The sequence below is a fragment of the Lissotriton helveticus genome, chromosome 3_1 (assembly GCF_964261635.1).
Source record: "Lissotriton helveticus chromosome 3_1, aLisHel1.1, whole genome shotgun sequence".
Lineage (NCBI taxonomy): Eukaryota > Metazoa > Chordata > Amphibia > Caudata > Salamandridae > Lissotriton > Lissotriton helveticus.
In genome coordinates, this window is record NC_136061.1 from 386,121,231 (window position 1) to 386,133,318 (window position 12,088).

General features: G+C 44.4%; 2 protein-coding genes across 5 annotated transcripts in view; one reads left to right on the plus strand and one right to left on the minus strand.

Annotated features, from left to right (window-relative positions):
• VMA12 (vacuolar ATPase assembly factor VMA12) overlaps positions 1–2,394 on the minus strand; it is a 62,740-nt gene extending 60,346 nt beyond the window's left edge. Inside the window, exon 1 of the mRNA XM_078680130.1 lies at positions 2,178–2,394. Within this exon, the coding sequence (XP_078536256.1) occupies positions 2,178–2,394 (217 nt within the window). The remainder of the gene's footprint in view (positions 1–2,177) is intronic.
• The window catches only part of LOC144822507 (serine racemase-like), a 211,229-nt gene continuing 201,350 nt past the window's right edge, over positions 2,210–12,088 (plus strand). The window contains exon 1 of one of the 4 annotated variants that reach the window (XM_078680129.1): positions 2,210–2,499. The gene's annotated coding sequence lies outside the window, so the exon portion shown is untranslated. Of the gene's footprint in view, positions 2,500–2,956; positions 3,281–12,088 lie in introns of those variants that run through there. The other 3 variants (XM_078680124.1, XM_078680125.1, XM_078680126.1) reach the window with 3 other exon arrangements.

Sequence of the window (12,088 nt, forward strand, 5' to 3'; positions counted from 1 at the left end):
AATCTTTCAAAACAACAACAGGCTGTTTGCAATATCACTGCAAGACAGACACCCACTGCTGTTTAGTTCAGTTATTTAAAGCATGTGCCCGCTGTGTTTAGATGCAGCATGTTTTCTTTTTTCAACTTCTTTTAATTTATCTGTATATGTTGTTCAATTTGAGTGCGTTTTATTGTGGTGTCGGAATGAGTCAAAGGATGGTTGAATTGATGTATGAGTCCAAACATGAGACAGAGTGTATGTACAATCACTTTTTTGAGTGACTAACGCCATCAATAGCACAAAATGCACTTTACTTGAGAAAAATGGGTCCCCTGAATAAGGTTGGCTTGCCAACTGCAGGGAGAAGAAAATATAACTTCGAAACAGTGGTTCAATAGAAAGTAACAATGTAACCTCATATTATTGAGGGCTTGAAGATGTAATGACATCTTCAAGCCCTCCATAATATGATGTTACATTGTTACTTTCTATTGACTATCATTAACATTCGAGAATATGTTCAGCTGATTACATTTACATCAAAATGTCTCACTGTATGTTCATGTTAGACTTGTTACAAAAGACGATTGTGAACAGCTGTATGGATAGTCTTCTAAGGATATTTTAGCTTTTTTATTAATTGAACATCAAATAAATATTATTGCTATTTTGATTATAAAATATACTGGATTTTGGCTATGTTGTTAATTAACTCATCATTCGTGCATTTTTTGGTTCAAGTTATCTAAGTGCAGTCCTATGCCCGCAATTTAAAGTAACAGTTCTAGCTTAAGATATTTTTCTAAGTTACAAAATGCTCTTTCATAAGCCAGACCTACTGGCATTCCCAATGCCTGTTGTCAAATAGAGTCGCCGACATTTAAGGTGGTGAACATCAAGATATTGAACACAAAAAAGCAGGTGGTTTTTCAGACTGTGCAACAAATATGAAAACAACTACCACTGACATAAGTAATTTTTTTGTATAGTCTACTGTCCATTGGGTTCACTGTCCCACCCCTAGAATTGCAGTTAAAACCGCACTGGATCAGCACAATTATGTTGATGCCTTAATGTCCTTGAACACTTTCCATTTAAACTTTCAAGTAGAGGTTTTGTTTTTGCAATCTTCTTTTTAATGTTTTATAAACAGACTGCAGCTATTAAAATTTTGCGCCTAATTGAATTATTTGGTAGACAAAAATAGCATACATGCTTATTCCTCAATTCCTCATGCTCGATCCTATCTGCTCACCTCCTTCTATTAAACACATTACTTCACTGTGGTAACTTTTAAAAACCTTTATATTACTATGGAAGTAAGTGTTTACCATAGTTAAGGCTGAGTACCCTCAATGTTTTCATAAAGATAATTTTTATTACAAGAGAACCCTTCGATTAAAAGAGATCCCCCTACCACGGGAGACGTCTCTGAAAGTAGAGACACAATCTCCAACAGATGAGGGCATAAAATACTTAACCAGTAAACACAATTGCACTGTACACAAACAGTGGCATTGGTGGGAACAATGTGCTGGGGTAGCACACGGAGGGCAAGTAGCTTCTGGAGGACAGATGAACTAGAACTTACTGGTAACGCGGAGAAAGCTTGCCACTCAATGATATGGACCTTATGTACGAGAGAGAGAACTCTCAGATGTGATGGAGAGACAGCCTGCTGCCACCCAGAGTATAGAGTGCATTGGCTGGGACAGAGGCTGCCAGCCAGATCAGCACAGTGTATGTACCAACTGCAAATTCACGATAAGAAGAGAATGAAATCCTGCGACAACTGTCCGTAAGATCAGCAATGACATTCTGTTTAATTTGCATGTTTGCTATTTTTACTTTTTTTAAATACGCCAAGATACATATTTTTTGTTCAAAACAACTGTGTATTATACAAATCGAAGAACATAGATCTATTTTGATTTGTACTCGTGTCGGCCATCTATTTAGATACTTTGATAATATTGAGTGGCATCCTTATGTGTCCGTAAAACTGAACTTTCAAGCTGAATTTGTCCTGAATTTTTTGTCACTGCCCAGAATTTGTCTCCATGGCAGGTGGTCACCCTCTCTCTCTAACTTAAAACTTCATCCATGCCAAAGTCCTACAACCGCCCCGAACACCACATCCACTTTCCTCTGGTCTCCTTCAGCAACGTCCCCTAGCTTCCTTTCGCTTTCCTCACCGCTCTGCTGTAACGTCTTCCGCATCTCCCGTAGAGCTCTGAAGGACACTATGCCGGGCCGGTCACCTCTCATCGCTTTCTCTAGCTCGCTTCGTAACTCCGGGGACAGCCGAGGTCCATTTGTGGCCAGCAGGTTTCTTGCCGCTTGCTGGAACCGTTTCCCGACCCGACAGCAGGTAGCCATTTTGCAACAGAGCAAGCTGGGAGTCGTAGTCATTGAATAGAAACAGGTTTGCTGGGAGTTGCAGTCCTCGCAAAACATGGGTCTTGCCGGAAGTTCAGAAAATGTTGGAATCACTTCATTGAGTGCCTGACGAACCAGGTAAATGGAATGAAACAGATGGAATGAAACGGAATACCCCTGTGGAGGTTGAATGTGTATTTTTTAAGATATAGAGACTCTACAGAAATCCTAACGCCCCAAAAAGAAGAATAAAAGCAGACTGCTAAAGTTTCTTCTGACTATATATTTTTTAAATCAGGAAGTCTAAACTTTAAATGCCTATAAGTGGCAGTTTAACGCACCCGTGTTTTTGTTTAGCTTATATAATACATTACATTTTTTATATCAACCAAAAATGTGTCCATCACCCAGTGCTGTCGACCATGTAACGCAAAGTTGCACACGGACAATGCAGCACTCATCGCTCACTAACATCATTTCTAAATATCAGGCAACATAAGCGAGTTTAGGTGGTTTTAATTGAATTGAGGTTCGCAAACCACAAGTTGTGTTTTACGGTCCCCATTTGCTGCGTGTCAAGCCTCGTTGCGATAGTATCGAAATAGAAGAAGGGTTTTAGCTTCATGCTACAGCGAGTGGACAAAGTTTAACACCAGTTCACAAATGTTATGGCTTGTTCAGCGCATGGAAGCATTACGTGAAACAAAGCGCTTTTATTTTTTAAAATATTTTGTTGGACTTTGATCCGTATATTGTTGACACGTTCAGACGTTTGTGGAAACACGAGTAACTCCTTCGGTTATTGACTTGAGTACACAAAAAAATTATCTGATACAGAACAGTATAGGAACACAACCTGATGCGGTGATTTGGAATTTGTGGCTCCAGAAGTGTACAGTACAACTACAACAGTTGCAAGGTTCGTTTATTTTAGAAATATTAGATTTCAAAAGTAAAATGAGCTATTCAGCATTCGTGTATGATTTACATGTAGTATACGAAAACATGTACTGCTTTTAGGTAAAAAATGCTTCACGGGTTTAAATTAGAATGTTTTTCTCTTCATTTAGTTACCCAATGTCAGGGTTACCATTCCCCACCCTCCTTCTCCATCCATCTTTTTCTCTTTTAGACGAAATACCTATTGTGAACTTAAAAGTGGGCGTACAGCCCACCTATTGCTTGATGTTCCTTGGCTTTATTGTCACTCTAATTTGCGTCCTTATTCGATGTGCTGCCTTCCTCATCTTGCGTTTGGCCCTGACTGGAAACACAGGCGGTGTACCATCCTTTTGATTGGCTGACTTGTATCACGCCTCACTTTTATATACATGCCAATAGACCCGATTCAGCCGGGATACACTATATTTTTTATGCCAAATATTGGCTTTATTTTTGCTGTCTCCCACCTGAAATTGCCTCTGCTTCAATAGAAATCAATGAGGTAAATACAGTCTGCTGGTTATTTAAATCTCCCACTGTTCTCTTCTAAAATGTTTACATGTATGCTTTTAGGGAGCCACTTTCATCGTTTTGGTTAAACAGTCCATAGCAGTGCATATGTTTTCATACTGTACTTCCATCACGCACTGCTTGCCGTTCACATCTAGGGGCATAGGAGTCACAACATTTCTTTCGGGGCGGGGGGGGGGGGGGGGGGGGTAGGACGGGGCACAGGGGCAACCTTGTGGACTTTCCAGTGACCATAAACAAATCGCCCGTTTGGTGAGACTGTACACCTGTTAAAAGAATACAATTGCATATTTTTAAGAGAAATATTGAGAAAGGCAGACATTTAGTCATAGTTTAAAAGTACGCTTTAATGTTATTTACATTCACAAAGTAATTAGACCAAATGTGGGAAAATCATGTATATTTTTATATAGTGCTACTCATACTTAACTCACACTCAGGTATGTGATCTGCATTCACAAAGTAATTAGACCAAATGTGGGAAAATCATGTATATTTTTATATAGTGCTACTCATACTTCACTCACACTCAGGTATGTGATCTGCATGGTACACTTTTTTTTGCAGCAGGCACATTAACCCGCCATGCTACTTTACGATGAGCCAAAACGTCCACTGGACATCATTCTGAACTCTCATTAGTAGGAACATTCATCGCCAGAGTTATCTTGACATTTTTATTGTTGCCTGAAAACTGCCTAATGCATAAGGAAGTTCATATACTTTTAAACCAAAAGTAATTTTTAATTAAAGCGCCCCCCACCAAAGTCAACGCTAGTTGCGACTGCACCGCCCTTACAGAAATGTTGTCAGAGCTAACCTCATAGCCATTATATGAGGAAAAAGATCTATGCAAGTAGTGGGGTAAAATACTTCCCCCAAATTACAGCAAACAAAACAATTTAACAGATTTCTTGTAGGCGATTTAAGGGAGAATAGACTTCTCCCCTGAGAATGTTTTAAAATGTTTGGGGTCAAATTTCTAAAACTCTGCATAACCTTATAGGGCATTCATGAAATATTCCAGTACTTTCATGGTGTACCAGGGAAGTCTGGCTTTTCCTAGGAGTAGGTCTGATGTTTTTCAAATGTCTTAAGTCAGAAATAACTTCCACTATACCAAGGTCCTCATTTTTTATGGGTGAGCACCTTATGCCAAGGAGTACACTGGCAGTGCCATACATTTATCATGGATACTTCAGCCACATTCATGGGTACCTCTAAAAGTTCCCTCCGGTATACAAAGGGGCAGCATTTTGCCATTGACACACCTATAAAATTGACTACAGGAAATCTTATGATAGAGTTAATTCAAATATCAGTTCCAACATTTTGCTATCAACCCACCCAATAAGCTAACAATTATGTGCATCATGTCAGGGCCTTTGGCAAGGTGTGGTGGTGTGTGTTGTGTGTCTGCCGCTGGGTATGACTGGTTTAGCTGCTTTCTCAGTTAGACAACTTGAGCCCCCACAGCCAATGTTAGTGTCTTCATAGAAGCATGTTAGGGCCTGCAGTTTGCCATAGTTAACACCTCCCATCCTATATGCTGTTCGTGCCCTTGTCCATAAGGCAAGAATAACCTGCAGTATGCCAGACCAGTAGCACACATGAATGCATAACACACATGCAATGACACACACACATTCTCACTATTTCTCTTGCACTCTTTGGTACCTTTGTACTCTGTCACACTCCCACACAATACCACTCACACTTCCATTAGTCAGTTTGTTTGTTTGTTAGAAAAGCTTGCCCTGTTGCTTCTGCTAAACCTGCCTTGCCTTTTAGTGAAAGTTAACAAAATCACATACTCTATATGCTATTCAAAAATAATTATATATTGCATTTTCACTTGTTACAAGTATGTTAATGAATAGTGCACTTCATAAAAATAGCTGTGCGGGGCTTATATTTGGTTTCACGTGTGGATCAAGAAGTTACAGTATTGACAATGAACTAATCCACATTCTAACATATAGTATCCAAAATCATCCAACTGACCTTATGAAATGCTCGACTTCTTTGGCAACCAATAATTTCGTCCACTAACACTTTGCATTTTTGAATTTTTTTGAGACCCAACTTGCAATGTAAAAAAACATTGTGTCCCGGAGGAAAGCATTGTGGCGAATGGAAAACCAGGAATGGCTGAAGGTGTCACACGATCCTTAATCCAGCACCATATTCCAAAGCCTAAGCTCTGGTCTCCCTCCTTGTTTGAGTGAGATTGCAAAGTGAACAGTGAGTGACAGGTGAGTGAAGTGTCACATGAGTGCATGGTGAGTGATGTGAGAAGCAGTGTGATCACTGAGTGCAGGGTGAGTGGTGTGCTGATGTGACTGCAGGGTAAGTGGAGGGAGAAAGTTGTGAGTTCATGGCGAGGGATATGAGTGCACTGTGGTTGCTGTGAGTACAAGGTGAGCGGTGTGCTTGTGTAAGCGCGGGGTAAGAGGAGGAAGAACGGTGTGAGTGTAGGGCATGGGTACTCACAAACTTTCTCTCGGGGGCCAAATTTACAGTGTGGTTTGTGGCTGAGGGCTGCACCTGTGGGGGCGGGGTCAGTGGGGGCAGGGCTAGAAGGGAAAAACTGCATTGTTTACAGAAGGTTTAACATGCAGTCACACATAGTATTTAATTTCATGGAAAAGCACTAAACATTTGGCAATGACTGAGCTAAAAATTGTTCCTTAATTTATTTTGGCAAGCCTGGAACAATGAGCCCATTGCACACACGCTGTTCCACCGCAGGAATGTAACAGAGAACAATTACATCTGGGTAACATGGGAAAAACAAATATGTATTTTTTCTTCAATTCTTGTGAGAGAGTAACGCAAAAAAAGTGCATCAAATTAGATGTCGCAATTTTCTGTTTTAAGAACTGAATGCAAATCATTGTAAGAAAAATGACATTACAATTTAAAAAAAATATATTTGGCTGTAATTGGTATACCATATTGCTTTTTTATGAGAGCATGATCAGGTTAGAAAAACTTCGGAATTGGAAATTACCTCATCACCTAGCTGGAAATATTTAATGTGCCTGTCTGTAGTTGCGGAAGCATAATTTATTCCTGTATTTAAAACTTTTCCACTAAAAGAATACATTTTTTTGTAAATGCTTGATTAGTTTGGAATTAAAAATTTGCAAACATTCGTGACAAGAATTTTCAGTTCTATTAAGGACACGGAGGCGAGGATTATGCTTTCTCGATTTCTTTACTACAAACAGCAGCCAATAGGAACACAGTAAAGAAACGAAAAACTACAACTCCCATGAGCACCTAGATAACCATAGAGAGGATGTCCCCATATAAGGGACCATAGAGGATAATACTTCCTCTTTCTTTGTCCAGTAAATAAACAAGTCAATGGAAAGTCAATTCACGTGAAACCGAAGAACAGCCGGAAGGAAACATCCGAAGGGTCCAGAAGGACGACCAGCAGGCAACAATCCAAGACAACCAAGGAACAGGAGACAGGAGCAGGAAGAACTCCACAGGTCTAAAATCCGAAAGACAGGATCCAAGCCAGGAAAGACTGGAGGCACTCACTTCTGGTCAGAACCTAAAAGAAAACAGAGCCGTAATACGCCATTCCAGTACCATAAGGCAAAAATACAAAGGGTAGGGAAATAGTACTAGAAAACATGTCATAATGCCATAGCAATGAGAAATACATGATACAAACTGTAAAGTACATTTGGGTGGGATAATCCTCGCCTCCGTGTCCTTAATAGAATTGAAAATTCTTGTCACAAATGTTTGCAAATTTTTAATTCTATGGCAGGACAGGAGGCTCAGATTATGCTTGTTCAAAGCTGGTTCACCACCACAGAAGCAATATCAACAATAGGTTTGAAATAATACGTTTTAAACATAGTATCAGAAGACCAATCAGCGGCCTTCATAATGTCCGTCAAAGTCACACCAACAGTAAAAGCCTTAGAGGCAATGGCACCCCGAGCGGAATGAGCTCCGAAAATGGAGACATCAATTCCCGCTTCAGACATGAGCCAGCCAACCCACCCAACGGGCTAGGGTAGCCGGCGCCACAGGCCTAAAAGGTTTCTGCAAAGCAATCAGCAACTGCCCAGACATATCCTGTCGAAAATGAGCAGTAATTACCTCATAATCCTTTATGCATTGCACCACACATAACTGTGGATGCTGAGGAAAAGCTGGATATGATACAGAAGACAAATTACTCTTGGTGCGCCGAGAAATCGTAAAAGTGACTCCGTCCGGAGAAAAAGAACGCCCTGCGAGGTCTAATGCTCGCACATCCGAAATGCGCTTACAAGAGACCAAACAAAGGAGCATCGTCAACTTCGCTGAAAGTTGTTTACGAGACAATGAAGGGTTGGGAGGCCAAGCCTCCAGAAAACGTAAGACAATGGAAACGTCCCAAAGTGCTACATATTTTGGGGAAGGCGGTTTAAGCAGCCGAATGCCTCGAAGCAGTTTAGAAATTAAGGGATGCTCCCCAAGAGGCTTCCCGTCCACCAAGTCGTGACCCGCGGAAACAGCGGAACGAAAGGAATTGACAGTCCTGTAGGCAGAACCAGAGGAAGCAATGGAGGCAAGAAAATTGACCACTAAAGCAACATCCGCTGAAGCGGGATCCAAGCTCCGTTCAGAACACCAACCACTCCATCGACGCCAAGCTGATGCATAACGCTTGCGCGTGTTGGGGGCCCAAGCCTCACCGATAAATCTTTTAGCGTCTCCAGATAAGCCAGGGACTTCCCAGCGTTCCCTGAAAGACGCCACGCCACCAGCCGGAGCTGACCTGACAGAACCAGAGGATGCGGGTGGAGTAGAGGATCTAACAATAAGTTCCACTTCTGCGGAAGGAGAAACGGCGTCGAGCAACTCATCTCCAGAAGATCCGGAAACCACGCCTGAGCCCTCCAAAGAGGGGCTATCAGAATGACTTCCGACTGGAAGTGCTTTGCTCGAGCCAGGACTCGCGGTATCATCGCGAATGGGGGAAACGCATAGCAAAGATGAGGGGGCCAAGTCTGGAGAAAGGCATCCGTGGCCAGAGCCTCCGGATCCGGACGCCAGCTGTAAAACCTGACCAACTGGGCATTGAGGCGGGAGGCGAAAAGATCGATCCAAGGCCGACCCCAGAGGCGAGACAGATGCCGAAACACTCGGGGATGAAGCCGCCAATCGCTGAAATCCAGCAGATGGCGAGAGTTCCAATCGGCCACTTGATTCTGGCGACCTGGGAGATATTCTGCAATAAGAGTGATCTTCCTCTGCAAGCAGAAATGCCAGAAGTCCTTCGCAATCTCGGCCAAGAGTTGCGACCTCGTACCTCCCAATTTGTTCACATACCTCACCGCACAGATGTTGTCCATGCGTAGAAGAATGCAACAGCTGGTCGCCTGAGGAGCAAGGCTGCGGATCGCAAACGATCCTGCCAGGAGCTCCAGACAGTTGATGTGAAGACTCAGTTCTTCTTGCGACCACCGACCGCCCGTCGTCGCAGACCCGCACCGGGCTCCCCAACCCCAAAGACTCGCATCCGATTCCAGCACCACATCCGGAGTTGAGCCGAACAGGGCCTTCCCGTTCCAAGCTTCCATGTGGTCGAGCCACCACATCATCTCTGACTTCGCGTCTGGTGATAGAGGTACAAGATCGGAATACCGAAGACCTTTCCGCAGATGCCTGATCTTGAGCCGCTGGAGGGCTCGATAATGCAAGGGGCCCGGAAAAATCGCCTGAATGGACGAAGCCAACAGCCCGACAATCCGAGCCACCGACCGTAACGACACAGTCTGTTCGGACAACAGTAAGGTCAATTCCCTCTTGATGGACCTGATTTTCTGGGAAGGCAAGAGGAGTTGACAAGAGACCGAGTCGACCAGGAAACCCAGGAACTCGATCGATTGAGAGGGATGCAACAGAGATTTCTGAGGATTCACTAAAAATCCTAGAGATTGCAAAAGCTCGATCGTCCACGTTAAGTGGGTGCGCAGTTGGACAGGACATTGAGCCATCAACAAGATATCGTCGAGATACACGATGAGACGCACCCCGCGCGCCCTCAGAGACTCCATGACTGGTCTCAGTAGCTTCGTGAAGCACCACGGAGCGGAAGAAAGACCGAACGGAAGAACCGTGTACTCGAACCACGTTTCCATCCACTGGAATTGAAGGAAACGGCGATGAGGAGGAAAAATGGGAACGGACAAATAAGCGTCCTTCAGATCCAGGCGAACCATCCAATCGCCTCGCCGAAGGAGATCCCTGAGAAGATGGATGCCTTCCATCTTGAAGTGGCGATAGACCACTCCGTTGTTGAAGTCCTTGAGGTTGAGCACTAGGCGAGCACCTCCCCCCTTCTTCTGCACTAGAAAGACGTTGCTGACAAACCCCTGAGGATGCAGGGAGGTCCGCACGATTGCCCCCTTGAGCAGAAGGGATGCGACCTCTGCGGAGATCACGTCCTGATCTAGTTGGGAAAAAACAAGGGGAGAAGGAACGCGAGATTGAAGGGGAGGATGATAGAACTCGATGTGATAGCCCTGGACCGTCTGCAAAATCCATGCATCGTTGGAGATTGTGCGCCAATTTTAGAGAAAAAATTGCACTCTCCCCCCCAGAACCACACTTTCGTAAGGAATCAGGCTCACCTATAGAGGAGAAATCCTGGCGTCCTCCCTGGTTTCCACCATAGCCTCCTTTGTTGCCTTGACCTCGACCTTTTTTGGAGGGGTAGAAGGTAGATTTGTTTCCGGCATAGGAAGACTGTTGATGCCCACCACTTTGTTGGGACTGCTGGCCACGCTGCTGTCCAGAACCACGGCCGAACGAACGTCCCCTGGAACGTCCGGCCCTGGCACAAACCGGGCGGAATGCCCTGCGTAGGGAGGATTGAGCTTTTTCCAGGCTGCTGAAGGTGGCCACAAACTTTGTCAACTCTTTTAGAAAGGGTTGACCAAAAAGGAGGCCCTGAGCAAGAGGCCCCGACTCAGAAGTTGCGAGCTCCGCCAATCTGGAATCCATCTTCAACAAGATGGAACGCCGACGCTCTGTGGAGAGAGCACAGTTTGCGTTCCCCAATAGACAAACAGCCCGTTGGGCCCAGCCAATAAGTTCATCAGGATCGATGCCAGATGCCGACCCCTGAGCCTGGTAACCTAAATCTAAAATCTTGGTTAGGGGGCCAAGCAAGTCCAGTAGGTTATCCTGGCAAAGGCGCCAAGAACGGTCAATGCCTTTCCTGGGGTCTTTGGTGAATTTTTTCAGATAGGTCAAGATAGTGGGATCCACCTCCGGAGTGTCAGCCAGCTTATCCGCCAACTCCGGGCGGGGGCACTCAGAACGGAGACGAGACCTCACTTCCTGGTCAAAAGACTCACGGATGTGAGCCTCAATATACTCCGCAACCTCAGGGGCAGGGAGCAAAGACTTCGAATTGGGGTGTATAATATCAGTTGGGTCGAAGGTGAGGACAGGCGGATGAGAAGATGCATCCACAAAATGTTCTTTTCTGGACTTTTTAGCAGGAGGGGGACCAGAGGGATCGGAAGAAGAAGAGGAGGTATCATCAGTGTCTGGAGGAGGCAGATGAGACCGTTTAGAAACAGTGGGAGCAGACAAAGACTTGGCCAACTTGATAAAGTCCGACTTATGAGGATTTTTAGGGGACTTAGTGGATGTTTTACCTGAGGTAGAAGGCACCCAACCCTGCTGTTGAGCGTAATCGGTCAAATGGCGCTTCAATGGCCCAATTGCGCGGACTAGCGCGGTATTAACCGAATGTTGCACCCCCTGGTCAAGGGCGTCAACCAAATCATATTCGAAAGAGCCTTCCGGCTTCTCATCATAGTAATAGTCCTCAGAATCTTCATAGCCAGCCATGACTAAAGTTAAGCACCAATGAGGAGGAATTAAAATAATGCCCACAATTGAAAACCAAAGGTCAAATGCCCAATGCAGAAGCAAAATGACCCAGTCCGGGGGGGTGACCACCCCAAGCAAGCCAGACAGGCAGAGCAACCACTCAGCCCGAGCAACAGGTAATATAAAATGTGGAGGGACAAGCTTGCCACAGTCAGTCACCCTAGGCAACGCCTATAAAGATTATACAGCCCAAATCAGTAATTTGTCATGAAAAAGGGCGTCACTGGGGACTCCCCGGCAGGCAGTGGGCCGAGGCTGAGGAAAAACGCCGCCTCCGAGCGTGTCAGGGCTCCACAAGCAATGCGGAACGTAAACAAACTCAACGCGCATG